Genomic DNA, 22,281 nt, shown 5'->3' on the forward strand with positions numbered 1-22,281 from the left:
TGGGGGAAGAAGTTATTGCAACAGTGGTCAAAATTAGAGTCAGATTTTTATAGTGTCTCAGTTTAGGAACTGGAATGTACCTAAAAAGGAGACCCAAGTTAAGAATGTCATTGATTAGCTGTGTAATATTTTAATAGTATGAAAATGGAAACCGTAAATTGTTGGTAGTTGTACCCCAACATAGTCCATACTGGATGCGCCTGAGTTGACAAAACTGTTAGCATGAAATTCATAGACATGCAGGCACAGCAGACCGTATTATACCAGGAGCTCACTCGTGGATATTTGTATTACGATGAATTTACCTCCTTTATACAATGTGTATAATGTGTTTTTCAAAGTGAACACCATTATTATTATTATTTTAATGAAATCTTCGTATAAACATAAAGCAATCTCTAGCTAAAAGACCTGAATGTTTTTGACTTGTGTGGCATTGTTCTTACGTTTCTAGAAAATGCAAGAAAAAAGCAAGAAGGTATAGTCGGAAGCTCCAGAGTCTGCTTTGCTCAGCATACACCCTCGCTGCCAGCAGAAAGTCCTCGCCCACTTAAACTGCGGAGCATTCTTGATATGAGCCCTTTCACAGTGACTGACCACACGCCCATGGAGATAGTAGTGGATATATTCCGTAAGCTGGGGCTAAGGCAATGCCTTGTGACACACAATGGGTAAGTAGAGAACTAGAAAGTGAACACAATTCACTGCCTGCAGGTTTATGCCATGGAGGTCAGGGAAAGGTTAGGCATGATACTGTTTGCATTCCGGAGGAGTAGGTGCCATAGTGAGGTTAGTACAGCAGTTCACAGCCCTTAATTTCACTATGAATACCTCTAAGAGATAATTAAGAAGTTTGAAGAGCGGGCCCATGACCTTATTTTTATACTAATTTACCAGGACTCTCGGGAAACCTGAGGACTGGTGGACTAAAATGTGCCCCATTCATATACACTAATTAGCAGGTGGCAAACCTGAAAGTCTAAAAAATACAGGGGGCAGATATTTAATTAGAAGGTCTGAAAAGGATGTAAAACACCTGTTCTACAATTAAACATAAATACACTCACACATACATATCTTAATAGTTACTCCACAGTTTCAGGTGCATCGCTCTCCCCATAGGATAGGCATTTTTGAAAATCTTTAAAAAAACGATCTTAAAGTTTAATTCATCCACATTGATTCAGATGTGGATTGTTTCACCCATTTCTGTTTGGGAGAATAGGATGTTTAAGGAAGTGTTGAAACCCATATTAATTTCCAGTTGGACAGCAGCTAGAGCAACTACTGCTGGATGGCTTTTCTACAAACATAGATGTGGTGAAGCAGCTTGATCGAACTTGCAATCCTTATTTGGTTTTGTGAAAATATGTTAACCTTTTTGTACTAAAAATCCGAAAGAAATAATCTTCAAATGAGGTAAAACAAAATATATATAGGTAGCTTGACAGTTTAGCCACCAGCTTGGATTTGGCAAGTGTGGCAATGAAACATTTAAAAAAAAAAAATACTCTTATTGGCTAGGGAAATTGGGGCTTTCTGGTTTACCAGCCAAATGTGATATTTTTGGGGGCACCAGTTCAGGGTGCCTACATCCTAAAAATAATGTTGGAAAAGGGCAGCATCCCCCTGACTCCAGGGAGGAAGATGAGAGCTTTGAGCATCCCCGGAGGCACTCTCTCCAAACACTAAAAAGTAGTTTGTGTCCTGTAATTGACTTGTGCACTCATGGATTCACAATTCCTGAAAGGGGGACATTTTGTTTTGGATTTGCATTTGTGAATCCCGTCCGAGTGCATACATTTTTTTCAAATTCGAATTGTTTTTTTTTTATTTTCAGCTGCGAATCCTGGAAAAAACGCAGCACAAATGTGCAGGGGTGAATGTTCTGCACATTTGAGCACTGTGGACACATAGGCTTAGAGCAGGAAACAGCTAGTGAGGGTTTGATGGGTGCCGGGCCTTGGCATAGACAAGGCCTTGTTCCCAAAGCATGCTCCTTGTGACCTTCAGCTGTGCGTAGATGGCTTTGGCGGAACAGCAGTGGGTCGTAGTCCAGAGCATCCTTTCTGTCAACAAATAGCGTTAGCTTAAACAGGTTTGGCATTATTGAAATGCAGCCCAGAGTAATTACTAGCGTCCGTGAATAATTCTCTTATTCGACCTACCTATTTGTTGTTTTATCAGTGAAAATCCTTTAGCCAAAGCACCTCTTTGGTTGATATTGATATAGCCCAGTACCCATTTCGACATTTCTTTTAAACACAAGGAGAGTAGAAGCAAGGTGCAAAAACTGGTTACCAGGATGCATTTTTATCCATTCTAAATTTAAAATATTAAGAGTACACGTTATCTGAAAATCTAGCTATTATTTGGGTCAAATTTTGTTTAGACTTTTTGTCCGATGTTATCCCCAGCCAGTTCCCGAAAGAAACAATGTAGTAACTATCAATTTAGAGTATTTAATTTTTATGCCACATGATTACTAAATGGTTTACATATTCTGAGTGGTACACATGCTCAGACTTGTCCATTTTCTATGCATATGAATTCATTGATCGAAAATACAGAAGCACCAGTATATGGCTTAGCAAGACCCACATTCAGACGGGTAAACCATGGTCAGCTCAGCACCTATCCCCCTTTCAATTATCTGATTTAAATCCTTCTCATCATGGGAAACTTCAGAATCCTGTTCCATGTCTTATTCCGTGTTGTATGCTGTTCTTCTGTATTCAGCCGGCTCCGGAGAAAAATTATTTGCTGACCATAACAAAATGTAAGAGGACAGTGTGCAAACATTTGGAGTTAATGAATAGTAGTGTGCAGTCATGGCACTCGCTTCTGACCCTAGCATGACTAACTAATTCTCTGCATGACTAATGCACCAAGCCTGCCAATGTCTGTTTCAGGAACAGAGTGCTTGCCTTTTTCCGTCACTGCATTTCTTCAGCAAGTGCATTTGCTAGGTTCTTCTCCAGCTTCGTCATGTGCATGAACATTTCATACTGGTGTATGTCTAAGTTAGTGGTACCAAAAATGGGTCTGAGAACTCAAAAAGAATAGAGGCCATATTTAGCAATTTTTACTTTTTTTGTAATAATGCTTGAGTAGTACTAGAGGTAGCGAGGCTAAGGAGATTAATCAACGTGATCATAGAGGTAACAGCGTGACCAAAAGAGTTCACAACATAACTAAGTGTAGGCAGTGAATGTATGAGCCTGTGTAGTGCACATATCAAAGATTTGATTGCTACTGTGGTCCTGGCTCACTTTTCAAAATTGAACATGGACGAATGTTATATGTCTTTCTTTAGAAGATGTTTAATGCAATGTCACATGCAGAGATTATAAGTGAAATGCGCAAAGCAACAAGTAATTTATTTAACACATACACTTAACAGAGCCATTGACAAGTTAATAATGCTACTTTTGGCTTGGTACATATAAAACACATCTTCTTGAGTGCAAACATATCTCTACAGCAAGCCGAACAAGCTGCCTTGCCTCGTCCTTGTGCTAGTCACCCCACCAACACTGTATTAGGACAACAATGTACTCCACCTTCTCTTTTCCAATTGATGCTTCCAACTGAAGATTCCTAACCCTTAAATATGCCAAGTGCTAGACTACAACCAGAAGATTTAAATAGCGTTGCGCTCGCACACCAGTAGGTGGCATCGGAAGGCTCCAAGCAGACTTCATTCTGCCACAGAAGTGATGAATGAAGCGTCATATAAGTGCCTTCCCCTGCGCACTGTGGTCCGCTCCTTTCCTTCTGTGTCATCTTATGCACATCCAGAGCGCCCTCCCAAACTTTTCTGTGTCAGTTGACAAGATTTTTGCTCCAAAATAATTTTTTCCAGTAGGCAAGAGAAATATGCCCCTCCTTAAAACTACAGGGTTTAAGTCTTGCAGGGGCTATGGCACACAGATCTCTGTGACAGATCTCCATGAGGTCAGTCTCTAATCGTGCAAAGTGTTCAACCGTATGAACCAAAAAAGAATTTGAGAATGCATAGCTGTATGCCTCTGTGCACTGAAAGAAGCCTCTGAAGCCCTGCTCAGAGCAGAGAGCACAGACCCGTTCCTGTTCTTAAGGATGTTTCAGCGACCGTTCTGTGTCACAGTCCAAGTCTTCTGGTAAGTTGGATTTGAATCAGAAGCACTAGAAGCTCAAGCGTCATTTGTCCCAATCCAGATGCTCTGAAAAGTCGCAAGAATGTCAGGGTGCCTTGCAGTCTCAGTCCCCTACTGAAGCGCCGGTTCTACAAATGATTTTGAGGCAGCCCAAGTTTTTAGGTCCATTGGTGATACCAACAGATTAAGGCATTTACAGAGGCCATGTTGTGACTTGTCGGCACCCTTACAGCTCCCTTTGTCACGCCTGTAAGCCCCAAGGATCTGCGGAGACCTCCAACCAGGATACTGCCAGCTAGTCCGCCCTTGGCAGTGTCTGTCCCTCCAGAACCCACCTCTTGTTCCGCTCTGATGCCTGAGTCGACTCCCATTCAGGTACCACAATCCATGCTGGTCCCTGTAATATCAACCCCAGCACCGTTGTACTGAAATACTCTGTTCCATTAGTCCTCTCAGACTCCAAGCCAAGTCCATCTTGGATCCGGACCAGGGTAGTGTATCGGTACCATACCAAAGCATCCTGCTCCAGATCTATCTGGTTCTATAGAAGCATACTTTTACCTCAAATCCTCACCCTAGTGTTCAACTAACATTTTGGTTTGGATCAGAGCCAACCTGCCATAGGGAAAGATATTGGTGAGGAAGTATTTACCCCAGCATTATGAAGATAACAGTTTATGCCGGGATTTGCCAGGGGCTAGTGGTTTGGACACTTCCCCAGACGCTGGTTTGTGTTCTCCCTTAGCCCAACTACGGAAGAGCATGCCTACTTTGCATTGGTAATGAGACTTGCAGCAGAGTTCTTGGACATACATCTGCAGGTTGTGGAAGTCAAAATCAATGTAGTAATAGACGTTTGGGTGCCTGGATCGTGCTGTGTCAAACCTATTACTTCCATTTAATGAAGGCCTGACTGACACCCTTGTGGGTACCCGGTCTAAGTCCTGAATTTGTTTGCCAGTGAACAGGCAGCTTGCCAGATGCCACTGGCCAGTGCCAAGTGACCCTGATTTCTTGGCGCAGCACCCAACACTAGAGAGTGGTTCAAGCTTCCATCAGTGGAGTGAACACCAATTCTTTCCCCGCAACTCCTCCTGACAGTCAAAATGTCTGGAGACATTCCATTCAAGTAGCAAATGATTTCCTCTGCCAGTCTAGCCCTCTGGTCAGTCAGTACCAGCTGCTTGCTGAGGAGATATACGAATGTGTTATGGGACATGGTTGACAAGATCTTGCCAGTACTTCTTGCAGAATTTCGGGCCAGGTTGTTTCAAACTATCCAAGATGGTCAGGATGCTGCATCATCTGCTCTGGACATGACACTACTAACTGCTTGGGCAGAGCAGATGGCATTATTGTGGTGCTTTGGCGGCATGTGTGAATGAGATCCATGGGTTTCTGTCAAGACGTGCAAGCCTCTAAAATTCGATTTGTCTTGACTTTTGGTGAAAAGAACAATTCATCTTTGGAACATTTAAAAAAAAGCGGGGGCAAGGCACGTTTTCTAGGCCTTTCGACCTCTGCCAGACAATTTCCTCAACAGTTTCACCCCTTTCATGGCTACCTCAGAGAGTTGACATACCGCCTACGGCAAGGCTCACCACTTCAGTTAATTTGCTTTTAGTAACACATAACTACATTGTGGTATGCTGGATCAGATGTTTCCTTCAAGGGTGACAAAATTAAATGTCCCACAGGTGGGTCCTGTAGAATGTCCAAAGATTTTATGCCCTGCCATTTCTTCTTTACCCTTTTCATCTTCCACATTTATCGGAACATCGTTCTGAGGAACACCTGTCCATCTTGCTCCAAAAGTGCAGGCTCATTTGTCCAAAGGAGCCATAGCGAGGGTTCTGGCCTAGGAAACTGGGACTGGCTCTTAATACAATGATTTCCTTGTGACTAAGAAGGACGGAGGCCTTTGTCCCATTTGAGATCTCCGCCCAGAATGCATTTTTGTGGCAGGACAAATTCAAAATGCTCACACTCGCCGGGGTTATGTCTGCCCTGGATCCAGATGACTGGATGGTGGCTTTGGACCTGCAGGACACCTATTTTTATGTACCCATTCAGCAGTCCCACAGATGCAACTGCAGTCCAGGAGCATTTTCAGTTTGCCATGCTCCCTTCGGCCTCGCCAGTGCCCCTCGGGTGTTCATGAAAGGGATGGTGGTGGCTGCAGTACATCTTCGGAGGTTGGGGAATTCCAGTTTTCCTCTACCTCGAGGGCTGGCTGTTAAAGGCGCGCTCTCCACAGTGAGTTATATACCACTTCCAGATAACGGCAAACCTCCTAACAATGCTGGTGTTTACTCTCAATGTGCCAAAGTCTTATGTGAATCCTTTGCAAAAGCTCCATTTCACAGGAACGTTCCTGTGTACAGTGCAGTTTCAATCCTTCCTTCCACCACAACAATTCAAGGGCATTTTGCCTGTGATCCTATAGTTTAAGTCTTGGGTCTCAGTGAGTGTGGCTTTGAGGCTTCTGGTCCTCTAAGCCTCCTGCTTGGGCACAGGAGGCATATGAGGGCTCTGCAGGGAACCTGAAGTTCCACTGAACCTATAGAAATCCATTGGGTTTCTGAGGAGGCTGAAAAAGACCTGCAGTAGTTGCTCAACTTTATTTAGTCCCACGTCACTCACGTTTCTTTACTTACCATTCTTCAGCACCTGCTCCTCACCTCAGCTTCCACCTGGGGGTTCTCTGTGTGACTATGCCATGGAGCATGGCCCAAATTCAGCTTCCTGTGGCTAGTGTCCTTCCACAGGCTCCTACAGGTACTCTTTTGTTACTTTTGCGCATACCTCCTAAATGAGCGCATTTACAAAAGTAACTGTACTTCATCCCGTCGGTGTTTCCTCACCACCTCTGTACTACATTGTTTACCCCCATTTCCGCCCTCCTTACGCTCTCTGAAGTGTTGCCCCTCCCCAAACATCTTCCTACTGTTTTGTTTTTACATGTTGCAGAACAGCGCAGGCTGCTGTGCAACATGACTTAAAGAGAAAAAAGCGATATGACACGGTTAACGCTGGCCATGTCAGTGGCCTTTTTTTTTCTTTAAGTCATGTTGCACAGCAACTCTCACAGCTGTGCAGTATGTAAAAATAGCGTATACGTGTTATTTAAAAAAGTGCACATTTCTTTCTGTATTTTAGCCCTTTTTCAACAATGAAAGGGTAAGAGGAGGATTACTAAGAAAAAGGATAACTAAGTTTGGAGATCTCTCACCCTCTCTGCTCTAGGAAGGTAGAATCCTTCCTTACCACCCCATCATAACTCTGGGACTAAGGGCACGCCTCGTTAGAGACTTGATTGATTGATAGGCTTTATTTCGATATAAAAATATCATAAAAGCTTGTACAACAGGTATAAAACACAGCATTTATAACAATCACTTCATAATTGTACAGAAGGGGAAGACAGGGAAGAAAGGTTAAAACAGTTAAAACAGAATTAAATTGACAAAGAGAGCCTTCTTGCACGAATACCATGACCACTTTAAAATTTTTGACACAGCACAAACAGTCAAAGTGGATGTGTCAGACATTAAAATACGTAACGCCACTTTGTGTTGGCGGGTACCTAAAAGTCTACATATGGGTTTAAGCAAACGCCTCCTAGGTGCACAGTAATCCGGACATTCGAAAAGAATGTGGGCTACCGACTCTACTCGAGTGGGACAGTGCGCACAAAAGGGGGAAAACTGGTAAGAGGATTTCCAACGGGCAACTAGTTCACCTACTGGTAGGGTCCCCACTCTGAACTTAAAATAGAGGGTGCGGTCGAAAGAGATGGAAATCATGTCTAAGTAAGGTTCATAGGCCACCACGTCTTTAATCCTCACAAAGGCTACAGTGGAATTGCAATGACTTGGATCTGAAAATAGTTTGGAGGAGACCCAATTCCAGTACAAGAGAGACAGAAATGGCACATTTGTGTTTAGTTTTTACTTGATCTAAATAAGCATTGTTATAACTAGAAGCGGATAACTGTTATCAGATCTTCTGTTACCAAGAGCACTGGGCTTCATTCCTTGCATTTCAGTTTACCTCTACTAACCTTCCTCCAGAGGAGAAAGGGGGGATTTTAAAAGGACCTAACTGGTGTGTCTCTTTATATACTCTTTGTACCTGATCCTCCTGAGGCGGAAGCCGGGAGTCTTGCTTGCTTAAAATTGAAAATCTTTGCTTTTAAAATCGTATTTGTGTTTCTTAAATCACTTGGCACCCACTCCTTAGCGCTCACCTGGTAACCCCCAAACAGCCGATCTAAACGCTGTCAGGGGCAGGAAACGCTTGCACGCCGCCATCACTTACCTCGAGGAGCCACGGGACACGCCCACTCCTGTTGGCCACGCCCACCCCTCGCCAGTACAAAAGCGCGCCCTGACTTCTTGCGCCGCATTGTACCTGATCCTCCTGAGGCGGAAGCCGGGAGTCTTGCTTGCTTAAAATTGAAAATCTTTGCTTTTAAAATCGTATTTGTGTTTCTTAAATCACTTGGCACCCACTCCTTAGCGCTCACCTGGTAACCCCCAAACAGCCGATCTAAACGCTGTCAGGGGCAGGAAACGCTTGCACGCCGCCATCACTCACCTCGAGGAGCCACGGGACACGCCCACTCCTGTTGGCCACGCCCACCCCTCGCCAGTACAAAAGCGCGCCCTGACTTCTAGCGCCGCATTGTACCTGATCCTCCTGAGGCGGAAGCCGGGAGTCTTGCTTGCTTAAAATTGAAAATCTTTGCTTTTAAAATCGTATTTGTGTTTCTTAAATCACTTGGCACCCACTCCTTAGCGCTCACCTGGTAACCCCCAAACAGCCGATCTAAACGCTTCAGGGGCAGGAAACGCTTGCACGCCACCATCACTCACCTCGAGGAGCCACGGGACACGCCCACTCCTGTTGGCCACGCCCACCCCTCGCCAGTACAAAAGCGCGCCCTGACTTCTAGCGCCGCATTGTACCTGATCCTCCTGAGGCGGAAGCCGGGAGTCTTGCTTGCTTAAAATGGAAAATCTTTGCTTTTTAAAATCGTATTTGTGTTTCTTAAATCACTTGGCACCCACTCCTTAGCGCTCACCTGGTAACCCCCAAACAGCCGATCTAAACGCTGTCAGGGGCAGGAAACGCTTGCACGCCGCCATCACTTACCTCGAGGAGCCACGGGACACGCCCACTCCTGTTGGCCACGCCCACCCCTCGCCAGTACAAAAGCGCGCCCTGACTTCTAGCGCCGCATTGTACCTGATCCTCCTGAGGCGGAAGCCGGGAGTCTTGCTTGCTTAAAATTGAAAATCTTTGCTTTTAAAATCGTATTTGTGTTTCTTAAATCACTTGGCACCCACTCCTTAGCGCTCACCTGGTAACCCCCAAACAGCCGATCTAAACGCTGTCAGGGGCAGGAAACGCTTGCACGCCGCCATCACTCACCTCGAGGAGCCACGGGACACGCCCACTCCTGTTGGCCACGCCCACCCCTCGCCAGTACAAAAGCGCGCCCTGACTTCTAGCGCCGCATTGTACCTGATCCTCCTGAGGCGGAAGCCGGGAGTCTTGCTTGCTTAAAATTGAAAATCTTTGCTTTAAAAATCGTATTTGTGTTTCTTAAATCACTTGGCACCCACTCCTTAGCGCTCACCTGGTAACCCCCAAACAGCCGATCTAAACGCTGTCAGGGGCAGGAAACGCTTGCACGCCGCCATCACTCACCTTGAGGAGCCACGGGACACGCCCACTCCTGTTGGCCACGCCCACCCCTCGCCAGTACAAAAGCGCGCCCTGACTTCTAGCGCCGCATTGTACCTGATCCTCCTGAGGCGGAAGCCGGGAGTCTTGTTTGCTTAAAATTGAAAATCTTTGCTTTTAAAATCGTATTTGTGTTTCTTAAATCACTTGGCACCCACTCCTTAGCGCTCACCTGGTAACCCCCAAACAGCCGATCTAAACGCTGTCAGGGGCAGGAAACGCTTGCACGCCGCCATCACTCACCTCGAGGAGCCACGGGACTCGCCCACTCCTGTTGGCCACGCCCACCCCTCCAACGCCCATAACTCCCTCCATAAATCATGTGTCAGCACAGGGGGCGCAGCGGACGGGCGCAGCGGGCGCGCCAAAGGCAAGCCCGTCTGGGCCCGTCCGGGCCCAGCCGGCCCCAGGCCCTGCTACTCGGCCCTTTTTAGCCAGGAATGACCGGACCTACTCCCGCGAGGAGCTACTAGCCTTAAACACCCAAAGACATCCCTCCTGCACGCGCATCCTGAAGGGTGATAACCAATTCACCAGATGCAACAACTGCAATCCTGTAGACCAGAACCCGGTGCACAAGGGCCTGCACCTAGGCCTACTCAACTGCAGGTCACTCGTGAAGCACTCGCACAAAGTAAACCTTCTAATCACTAACAACGCCTTAGACATCTTGTTTCTCACGGAAACCTGGCTCACCCCCAGCAGTGGCCCCGACATCGTCCTTGCACTCCCCCCCGGGTACTTTATGTGCTCGCAGAATAGACCAGAAGGCAGAGGAGGTGGATTAGCTATAATTCTTAAGGACGGCCTCACCTGCAGAACCTCGGATGGCAACATTAAGGGACACGAAAGTTGTCACTTCACTATACAAATCTCCCCAGTCACCTCGCTGTCGGGAACGCTAGTATACCGTCCACCGGGCAGCCTAGCAGACTTTCCGAACAAAATTATTGATCAAACCTCCATTAAGTGTACGTCTTCCACTAACTACATACTACTGGGAGACCTCAATGTACACTTCTTGGACCCAGTCGACAAGCAGGCCAGTGAATTACTCCAGGACATCACCTCCATCGGCCCTGACCTAAAAAACCCACAGGCCACCCATGAAAAAGGGCAATTGCTCGACCCCATCTTTTCAAATATTCCTGACCTGAAAACCCTCGACCACATCCCCCTCCCCTGGATTGACCACTTTCTGGTCCCCCTCGTGTGGGACTTCGACACTCCGCCCCCTCAACCCCCCAAAACCAGAACTTTTACCAGACGATGGCAGAAACTGGAACCAGACGTATGGGCAGCCAAACTAAGGGAACACGCTCCCTTCCCCTCTCTAGACCCCATAGCTGGGGACATGGAATTTAACACCTGGGTCACCCAATCGCTTGACGCCATCCTGCCCAAAACCTCCTCGTTGAAACACACCAAGAGAGTTAACCCCTCACCCTGGTATACCCCCGAGCTCAACCTTCTGCGTAAGGTGTGTAAAAGGAATGAACGCCTCTGGAGGATGGAAAAAACAGAGGAAAAAAAAGAAACATTCTGCACCTCTATAAAATCCTACAAAAGGGAGCTACGTAACACCAAAACCTGCTTCTACTAGAGCAGAATTAAAAACGCTGCCTGCTCGGCTCACGAAACTTACTCCGTTCTCAAAGAACTCCTCCACGCCCCCGATCCCCCACTCAAACCTCTCGATCCTAAAGAAGCAGAAAGTAAATGCACTAATTTAGCCACATTCTTTGACGAGAAGATCCAAAAAATTCTCCTGGCTATACCCCCCCCCCCCCCCCCCCGAACCGGCCCACAAGGATCGGAATCTCACCATCACTACCACCAATCCCCCCCTTCCGGCTGATAACCCCCAACCCTCCCTGAACGTCTTCGGCCCAGTGACAATGGAAGAGGTAGGGGCAACGCTGGCCTCAATTAAAAGTGGTTCCCCCCTCGACCCCGCACCCCTCCGCTTCCTGAAAAAAGTGTCTAACACCATCATCTCCCCCCTTACGGCTCTAATTAACTCCTCCCTGTCGGAGGGTACAGTTCCCCCCAGCTGGAAAGCGGCAGCTGTTAAAGGCCTTCTAAAAAAACCCTCCCTAGACCCGGAGGACCTCTCCAACTACAGGCCCATCTCCCTTCTCCCAGGAAACAGCAAGATCGCAGAGAAGTTGGTGAACAAACAACTATCACTTTTCCTAGAGAACAATAACCTATTGGGGGTCTCCCAGACAGGATTCCGTCCAGGTCAGGGCACTGACATCGCCCTCCTGGCAGCAGTGGAGAAGGCCAGAAGCATTCTGGATACGGGAGGATCAGTGGCAGTGATCCTCCTGGACCTCAGTGCGGCCTTCGACACGGTAGACCACCCCACCCTAGTCCAACGACTGGGAGAAATTGGAGTAAAGGGTATAGCCCTGAAGTGGCTAAAATCCTTCTTATCAGGACGCTCCTTCCAGGTTTGGGAGAACGACAGCCACTCACCCATCATCCCCCTCCGATGTGGAGTACCGCAGGGCTCGTCCTTGAGCCCTACGTTATTCAACGTATACATGGCTCCACTGGAGAAGAGGGTCAGTTTGTTCGGCGTGTCAATAATCAACTACGCCGACGACACCCAGTTGGTTGTTACCCTCTCACATCCCCATCACGCCCCCTCTGATCTTCACAGTTGCCTCTCCGAAGTCCACCGATGGATGAATCTTTCATCTCTAAAGCTGAACGGGTCAAAGACCGAGATACTCATGCTGGGTCACAAGGGGCCCTCCCTGCCACTTCATCTCTGGCCCAGCTGCTTGGGCGACCCTCCCGCACCCAAGGACGAGGTCAAAAGCCTAGGTGTGTGGATTGAGAAGGACATGAGCTTTAAAACTCAGGCAAAAAAAACAGCAGGGACATGCTTCGGTCTCCTCAGAGCCTGCAGGAAGATCTTCCCTCTGCTCCCCGCAAACGCAAGGAAGCTCCTTATTCAGGGCCTAATTCTAGCGAGATTGGACTACTGTAACGCCATCTACCTGGGAGCTCCCGAAGCCACCCTTAACACGTTGCAGAAAGTCCAAAACGCCGCCGCCCGCCTACTCACGGGCACACCGGCAAGATCATCGGCCAAACCAGCTCTTAAGTCTCTGCATTGGCTCCCAATCAGAGAAAGGGTCGTTTTCAAGGCCCTCTGCTTGGCCCACAAAACCCTCAACAATAATGCCCCCCCCCCCTTCTCAAGGAACTCTTAATCCCCTACAAGGCGGAAAGAGATCTCCGGTCCAATGGAGAAAATCTTATCTCAGTCCCCAGAGTCAAAAAAGCCAAAACCGGTGGCCGTCGTTTTTCCGTCCACACGGCCAAACATTGGAATCGCCTACCACGAAGACTGAGGACAGAACCAAACTACCTCCAGTTCAGGAAATCCCTAAAGACTCTCCTCTTCCCGCAAACATAATTTTGTTTAGACGGCTGAAACCCCCCCTGGAGAAACAGGTCAGCGCTGGGATGCTCATAGTTACTACGCGCTTTATAAAACCATTAAATAAATATACTATTTTGGGACACTAGTAATGAAAGCCCTGTGCGGCTACCCCTGTATATGTTCTAGAAGGGCTGGGCTGTGCAGTTGGGCTCTGCAGAGGCTTTGCCATTCAAAGTCACGCAAACCTGGCCCTCCTAGACTTTCCATTCTTATTTTATGGATGACCGTGGTTCAGCCTAAGTGTTCCTGGGACAGGGCGGCACAGGCAGATTGGTGGTGAAAAAATCTACCCCAGACTGGCCTGTGGCTTGGGCACCACAGGCATTTCATGATTGCCTTTATGACAGTATGACTTTGTCATTTTGTTCCATATTTACTAAGAGAATACAGATATCCTTTCAGATAATCTTTTGAAGAATGCCTCCCTGAGATCACACTTGATCAATGTTGGTTTTCAGTTTTTTTATTCAGCTATCATTCACAGCAGACACAGTGCTACTATGTTTCTTTCAGTGGGACAAACTGGCTACCGTCACTTAAGTTAGAATGTATTGCATCAACTCTTCTTAGTAACATTTTGGCTTTCCCAAAGGATAACTTTAAGTCGCTGTATGTTCACCATGCGAATTAGGAACAGTGGAATATGAGTGAAGTTGCAAAAATTATAGGCATCTTTGTTTTGTCTCCCCTTCACAGGTCTTTAGAAGGCAGTGCTAAACTGGCATTGCTCCTTTACTGTGTGTTTTCAAAAGCTCCTGTTCTTTCTCACAATCGCCACGGACATATATATTTTTAGAATATTTTGTTGTTGGGTGGTTGAATTAAAAGATGTTTTTTTAGCTAAAACAGCGAGCTGACAATACTCAAGTAATTTATTCTCACCTCATACATTTGACCATAGTTTGCATTGTATGGTATTTGATGTTGTTAGTGGCAGGTAGAAAGCAACATCATTCGTAGGAGAGTAACATAGATTCATCACAGATCGGAGACCCAATTCATTCCCATAGTAGGCTGTGGAATGGCACAGAATGTCCCATGGACCAAGCGACTTGGAAGAACTCTGAATTAACCAGAAGCAACATCTTTAATATGTACCCATTAATGAATGGTTATTTATGTTAATCTTCAGCTGTCTTGTTAAATGATGCAGACCATGAGCTTTGGTATGATGCATCCTTGGGTCATGTTGTATATGCTTATTGACTTGGTTTCACTTAGAATGTCTGTCATGTGTCTGTGTTTTATGAGGAAGGTTACTCTTTGTGAACTCTTTTTGACCTTTTTAAGAAGCTGGTAATGGAAGACATGCAATTACTATGTTTACTGTACTACCGTTTGTTCAGCTCACACTCCTTGTGGTCATAAACCGTTAATATTCCACCTACTCTACATGCGTTTTTCTGTTATCTGGTCTTCTCTCGTTAATAAAAACCTGCACACTTTTGTGCCAGATAGAGAATCATAAAAAATGGGAATAGTTACGCCAGTCCCTTCTTGAGTTCTTCCTTTTTATAGTGCACCTAATGGGCAGATGTTGTTTTATATGTGGGTTTAATGTTGGCGTTTTGTTGTGGTTATGGAATCCTAATCTGTGTTTCAAGTATTTTTAATCTGCTCCTGGAAGCTTTCCATATTTTCACGGTAGGAGCTGCTTCTGTCTCTCTGTTGCTGAAGAGAATAATAGCTAATAGTAGCGATTCTGCAGTAACTAGCAACTTGCAAGCACATAAACATAGTCCTCCCAAAATCATACTGGGCGTCTTACATAAAGGCCTTGGACAAATACTACTGAGGGGAGTGTGGATGTCGAAGGCATTCTCCTAGATTCTGACCCTCCTCATTAAAAACATCTTAAAGTAAGATGTTTTTAATGAGATGGCAATAGCTGTGGATATTTCAATGTCTCAAGAAAACAATTGTATACACAAAGAGATGTCTGTATCACCGAAGGGTAAACTATTTTAATCTAATTCATTCTTAAAATCTTTATTTCGGCTTTTTGCCATAAAAGAGTAAAAAAAATAAGCAATATACATGGATGATAATACAATTCATTAAATCAGACACAGTAGATGGTAAAATTCGTTCGTGCTTGAGTTTGACATGATTTCAGTATAACAGATCTTATCAATAGATGAACGTTAACATTCATTAACAGTCATAAGCCTGCGCTTGGACCACATAGCTAGGAAGAACTGAGAAACTGCAAATACAATGTGCCTAGTCGTATCGGTATTTAAAACTCTAAAAGCATATATACACTGTACAAAACCCAAGTTTTTGCATAGAGGTACGAGCCAGTACTTCCTGGATTTACTGTAACCTGGACAAAAGAAGAGAACGTGAAGTTCATCTTCTATGTCGCAGCTACACCCAGGACAATTCTTATCTGTCGAGGCTGACCATTTGCTAGTAAAGGCTCTTAAGGGTAAAGTACCGTATCTCCCTTGTAGATAAAGTTTCCTAGATACAATAGGATAGATATCATCCTCAAAAGAATAAAAATAAGAAACTTTGAATGTTAAAAAGGAATTAATTAAGGTGCCAACATGGGGGGTCAGACAAAACAGCAGTGAGTTTTTTATCCTCAAAAATCCTGGTGAGCAACTTACGCGAGACCTCTTGGCAGCGCCTTTCTGGATCATACCACAAGGCAGGCAATCCCAGTCTTACACATTCCTGCTTTAAGAACATGAGCCAGGGGATTTTTGCTGCACTATGACAATATAATATTTTCTTAAGTTCTAGCCTATAGTTCAGCAGCTCTGGCGTTGTCCAGAGCCTACACCAGAACCTGAGGGGTTTGAGTGCTAATTCATCTTCAATAGGTCTCAACCCCAAGTCAAACCTTAGAGGAAGAAGCGGGGTACTTTGTGGGAGTGCCAACAACTGTCTAATGAATTTGTTTTCTGTTTTGGCAATTTCAGGCCTACAGGAATGTCCCCACAACTCCCCAACTTACAAGATTGCACCCCTCGGCTGGGTTTTATAGATCCTCAGAGGGGGGGGCTCACGGTTTTAAATGTAGATGAATTGGAAAGCTTAAGTATTCCCCCCGCAAGCTGGGCCAGTTTCATTTGTGACTTTATTTGTTGGGGGCCCCATGACAGATTTTCATTAATGGTTACCCCCAGATATTCAAAGGTAGTCACCCTTTCTAATCTGACTGGGCCTAAACTAGGATTCGGGCGGGTAGTTGCTGGTGGGTTGAAGATCATGAATTTCATTTTATCGGCGTTTATCTCCAATCCACGGCTTCTGCAAAAATCCTCAAAGCCGTCCAATATGCGCTGTATCCCCATAAGAGACTTAGAAAGTAGCAGGGTGTCGTCTGCGAACATGATCGCCGGCACCCTGCTACCTGCCAGCTTGGCGCATCATTGTAAAGAACACCATCTAGATGTGCAATTACGCCGTTGACATAGAGGCAAAACAGGGTAGGTGCCAATACGCACCCCTGCCTTACCCCCCTGCCAACGAGGAACCTGGATGACAGCGCCCCATTCCTCCCACATCTAACCTGCGCGAAGTTCCCCTCATGTAACCTCATCAGAAGATTTAGGAGTTGGGGCGGGACACCCAATTCTTGGAGCACAGTCCACAGTTTCCTCCGGGACACTACGTCGAAAGCAGAGCGGAGGTCCACAAACACCATATAGAGGATGCCACCCTCTATCTTCACCGTTTTCCAAAACAGTAATATTAGGCGAAAGATTTGGTCCATGGTGGAGGTGTTCCTCCTAAACCCCGCTTGATACGGGCTGAGGATTGCGCGCTCCTCCATCCAGTCCTGTAGACGATCTAAGATGAGCCGCACACATTTTTTTTGCGGCACATCAATGAGGCTGATGGGCCTGTAGTTGACCGGGAGCAGAGGAGAGCCCTTCTTAAATATTGGGACAATCTCTGCTCCCAGCCAAGTACAGGGAACCGCCATGCCCCTCAGGACTGCATTGAACATTTTTTGAAGGTATGGCGCCCAAATCCTAGGTTGGTGTCTGAAGAGGTCCCCGGAGGTTTATCAAGGCCCGGGGCTTTTCCCACTGCAAGTTTGCCTATTACATTACATACTTCCTCTGTGGTAAATTCTAAGTCATCGTACTGGTCGGTTAAAACGGGGGGTACCAGAATACTTTCCGCACCTTGTTCTACAGAATATAGGGCCTTAAAGTGGTCTTCCCAAACTTTTGCGTCTATATTTGGTTCAATAGCCGGTTTTGGTTCTCCACAACTTGTATTGTCTATTGACCAAAATCTCTGTGCATCCCTTAAATTTAGGGCGCTAGTTAGGCTAGTCCACTTTTCTAGATCCCACTCTTGCTTTGCGTATTTCATTACTTCTTTATACTGTAGTCTCCTGGCACGAATTTGAGGTTTATTGCTGCCAAGCTTTAGAGCCTGGACCAGCTCGGACCTAGCCGTACTACATGCAGCATTATACCAGGAGTATGCAGGAGCCCTTTTTCTCCTTTTGGGTACCTGGGGATTAAGGACCTCAGCTAAGTTAGAAACTAAGTCCGTATGGAGAGCCTGCATTTTTTCATTAAAATCAGAAGGCGGAGTTTGAGTATTTAAAACATTGACCTCAACAAACAGGGGGAGAAAAAAATTATATATATTACATAGTTCGTCCGGGGTTGCCACTATTTTTTCCCACCTAACCCTACGTCTATCATTTTTTAGTATTGTCCTGTCTCGTGAGGCTTCCAGGTCTGCCGTAACATTCTCTCCTGGGCCAGAAAAAACATCTCCAGACTTAGAGCGTTGTGATCTTTGTCAACTCTAATATTTACCTAAAAGGGACAGCAAAAGAATGGGTGGCCTCCTTTTTGAGTGATAGGTCATTCCAATGTGTAGAGGGTGGGTTCAAGTCCGACCCCTTCCCAGCACCTTGGGGAGTGCCTCAGGGTTTATCCCTGAGCCCTACCCTTTTTAACATTTATCTTAGTCCACTACCCTTGATCGTTCAAGAGTTTGGCATCTCCGTCGTGTCATATGCGGACGATACACAACTAATCTTCTCAATGTCAGACCCCCTGAATACTGACCTCCGACAGCTTGTCCCCTGTCTCGAGAAAATCGGATCTTGGATGGCAGACTGTAAACTTAAGTTAAACGGGGATAAAACAGAGCTGATGATCTTGAGTAACTATTCTAATCCCCACATGGACATCCCATGGCCTGCCAGTTGGGGATTACCTCCCTCATCAAAACCGGACATAAAAAATCTTGGCATGTGGCTTGATGAAAATCTCACAATGGAGATACTAGCCAAAAAGTTATCCTGCGCCTGTTTTGGGATACTTTGTTTGCTAAGGAAGATCATGCCCCTGCTCCCAGAAGATGGTAAGAAAACAGTGGTCCAGTTCTTGGTGGTTTCAAGGCTGGACTCCGGTAATTCCATCTTCTTGGGCTCCCCGAAATATGTAGTCAACCGTCTCCAAGTCGTCCAAAATGCGGCAGCACGGCTACTATTAAACATACCCAAACATCAGTCAATTAAACCCAGACTGAAGGAACTACACTGGCTTCCCGTTCAAGCCAGAATTAAATTTAAATCCCTTAATCTGGCTCATCGTGCTATGCACGGAAAGGGTCCGGCACTCATTCAAAACCTGGTTACCCACTACACTCCCCAACGACAACTCAGGTCAAGCTCAAAGTTTCTCATGTAGAGTACTGTAATCAAAAGAGCTAGATGGGGGGGGAAGGTCTTTTTCCCATCTGATACCTATGCTCTGAAACAGTCTAGATCCCAACATCCGGTCTATCCAAGAAGAAACTCAGTTCAGAAAAAAACCTAAGACCTGGCTCTTTCCACTGGATTAGCCTCCTTTTTCCTGTTATTCTGCTCCTCTAGCGCTGAGATGCCCAAGGGTAGTCACGCGCTCTACAAATCCCATAAACATAAACCTTAAAATCAATGACCTTGGGCCACAGCCGTGTCTCGACCATAATATAGTCAAGGCGCGACTCCTGTCCCATTTTATTAAAGGTGCACCTTGCTGGTGTGTCCGAAGGAGTGCGGCCATTGCAGGCCCTAATAGAATGGTTTAAAGTTAGGGCCGTAATCTGGATTGCTAGAGGGGACCATGTCTTGGGCAATGGAGATTGGCTTGGAGGTATGGCCCAGTGATCGTCCTCCTCCATGAGGGCGCCTACATTTATCCCCAGTAGGGGCTCGTAATGACAATTCGAGTCGCCCCCTACCAGGAGGTGAGTGTCACTTGTAAGAAAAATGCGACAGCTCATCGATGGTGCTTGACTCACTAGCTATGCTTACAGGTCGTGAATAAACGTTCACGATAGCAAGCTTAAAAGAATTTGGCCACTTCAGGACTACACACTGAACATCGTCTGAGTGGGTGGTCCGAGTCTCAGCGATACAACCCAGGTGCAAACCGACCCAGGTGGTAAGGCCTCCTGACGGTCGCCCCTCCCCCCCCCCCCCCCCCTCCCCCCCCAACGGGCGGTACGTGGAATGCGGCATATCCCACTCTGAGTTGTTCATCACGAGCCCAGGTCTCTTGGAAGAGACAGATGTCGTTCTTATCCACAAAGGATCCCCACTATGGGCAAGACAATTTGTTGAGTAAGCCTGCCACGTTCCAAGATAGTATTGTCACAGATCTCTGTTTACTAGCATTGGGGCCAATGAAACCACTCCCCATTAGGACACCTTCACTTAAACATGACCTGAAGGGCTCCAATATACGACCTGACACGGTTCTCCCAGGTGGGTCATCACTATACCTATACTAATATCCTGAATAAACAAATGAGGATCTGGGGAATCGCTAGACAGTTGGCTACCAATTGGCTCCGTAACTCCCTCAGGGTGTACATTGCTCCTACTTTGAGAAATCCGATTGGTTTCAGCCCGGATATGCTGTAGTCAATCGACCATTTCCAAGCCACTGTACCTATTTTGGGTACGTATGTGGCTGGGTACTTGTGGTTGCACGTGCCACCCCCTCTCAGCCCTGCCCACACCTCGGTGCTTTACTAGAGTCCAATCACATTCCGTGTCTGATAATTGGGGTCGGGGGGGTAGAAATATGACAATGGGAGGGGTTGGATAGTTGACCCAAGACTATGGTGCCTCCAATTACAAATATGCTCCACAGTCCGTGGGTTCCTAAAATTTACCAGCACGCAATCACCAGTTATGGTTTTTGGCCTGTGCCCCACCCAGGACAACCTACGCGCCATCAATATTTCACTGGTAATGTGACGGGGGAGTGGTCTATTTTTGTTGAGCCAGTCAGAGACTTTATTTTTTAGGGACATAAACGATTCCCTGCTGGGATTACTTATTTCGGGAACCCCTATCAAGACTGCCAGATACGGGCTCGATTCTGGGGGCAGATCAATTCTAAATTCCCCAGAAGAGCCCGCGTCGAGTAAGTCCCGACAGCCTTCTTTTGACTTTACAACATTGTCCTCTGTTGGAGTATTAGCAAGTGAGGCCACAGGTGCAGATGGTTTTGCGGTAGGTACGTTAAGAGTAAATGGTACTAGTGGGGGAATAGATTCATGTGTTGCAATCCCCCCCCTGTACGGTGTTCAATTGTGTACTACCCAGAGACAACACATTTGACTTTATATTGTCCACAATTTCCAATGTTGCTTTTTCGATCTTGGAGAGCCGCTGCTCAATCTGCGTGAGTCTATCTTCAAGTGGATGGAGAGAAGAACTTAGTAGGGCGCCCAGTTTTGCAAGGAGAGGATCCTCCAATACCACTATTGCGCCGGTGGGATTAGCCGCTCCTGAAGTGATTACAGTCAGTAGTGGTGAGGCATTTTTGTCCGTAGGGTTCAAAACCTCTGGGCCCTGGCGCTTAAGTGTCGTATCACTATTGTCGGTACATTTAGCAAGTTTGGGCTTCTTCCCTCCGACGGCAGCAGCAGCACCCCGCTTCCTCTTAGATATCGCCCCCTCGCGTCTCTCCCGCAGCTGCCGGGTCTTTGGTCTTTCAAGGGAGCTAGCCATGGTTGACACTACAATGGTCTCTGTTGCTGCTTATAGTTGGAACTGATCCGCTGGAGAGGTGTGACCCTGGTCCTGGGAAATAGGTGGACTGTGTACAATCACAGGAACGTCAGTAATAGTTACTCGCATTATGGGTTCTGGTGTACGAGCATTTGCGAAGTGACCCAGGAAAGATCTTTTCGCTAGGGCAAGATCTTGAGAAACCCGGCGCTCCATTAGGAATATCCCCTGGTCAATAACTGAATTGGCTCTGATAATAAAATTGTCCAACGTCCCTGTTAAATATCCACTTGAGGTCGCTGCCTTACTCCTACTTTCACGCGCTGACCTGTTATAGATACAAATAGTCAACCAAACAGGTACTTACGATTGATCACTGCAGTAGAAATGTGGGATGCCCCAAATGAGAGAGGGGTGGCCCGGTCCGGTCTCCTCCGGGCTACATCCGGCTTAAACGGGCCCACCCTTGGCCCGGGCTTCGCCCGGTACGTTCCGCGAAGTGGTAGCCTTATCCAATTATATACGTTGCAGCGAGGCAGGCAGGTGTGGGAAGAGGCACTCAGCTGCGCAGAATTGCGGGGTTGCTGGTCCTCGCAGTCCCGTCACTGTGCTTCCCCCATGGAGTCAGTGTCCACAGGTCAGTAGCGGCGAGCGGCTCCCACGAAGCGGGGGCCGCGAGAAGTCTTGTAGCAGGCAGGCAGGACGAGAAGAGGCACTCAGCTGCGCAGAATTACGGGGATGCTGGTCCTCGCAGTCCCGTCACTGTGCTTCCCCCAAGGCGTCAGTGTCCACAGGGCAGTAGCGGCGAGCGGCTCCTGCAAAGCGGGGCCAGCGAGAAGTCTTGTAGCAGGCAGGCAGGGCAGGAAGAGGCACTCAGCTGCACAGAATTACGGGGCAGCTGGTCCTCGCAGTCCTGTCACTGTGCTTCCCCCAAG

General features: G+C 46.8%; 1 protein-coding gene across 1 annotated transcript in view; it reads left to right on the forward strand.

Annotated features, from left to right (window-relative positions):
- The window catches only part of CLCN3 (Cl-/H+ antiporter 3), a 247,540-nt gene that overhangs the window by 200,426 nt on the left and 24,833 nt on the right, over nucleotides 1-22,281 (forward strand). The window contains exon 10 of the mRNA XM_086963830.1: nucleotides 455-671. Coding sequence (XP_086819956.1) covers nucleotides 455-671 — 217 coding nt within the window. The remainder of the gene's footprint in view (nucleotides 1-454; nucleotides 672-22,281) is intronic.

Source organism: Lissotriton vulgaris, chromosome 3_1 (genome assembly GCF_964263255.1).
Source record: "Lissotriton vulgaris chromosome 3_1, aLisVul1.2, whole genome shotgun sequence".
NCBI classification, from domain to species: Eukaryota; Metazoa; Chordata; class Amphibia; order Caudata; family Salamandridae; genus Lissotriton; species Lissotriton vulgaris.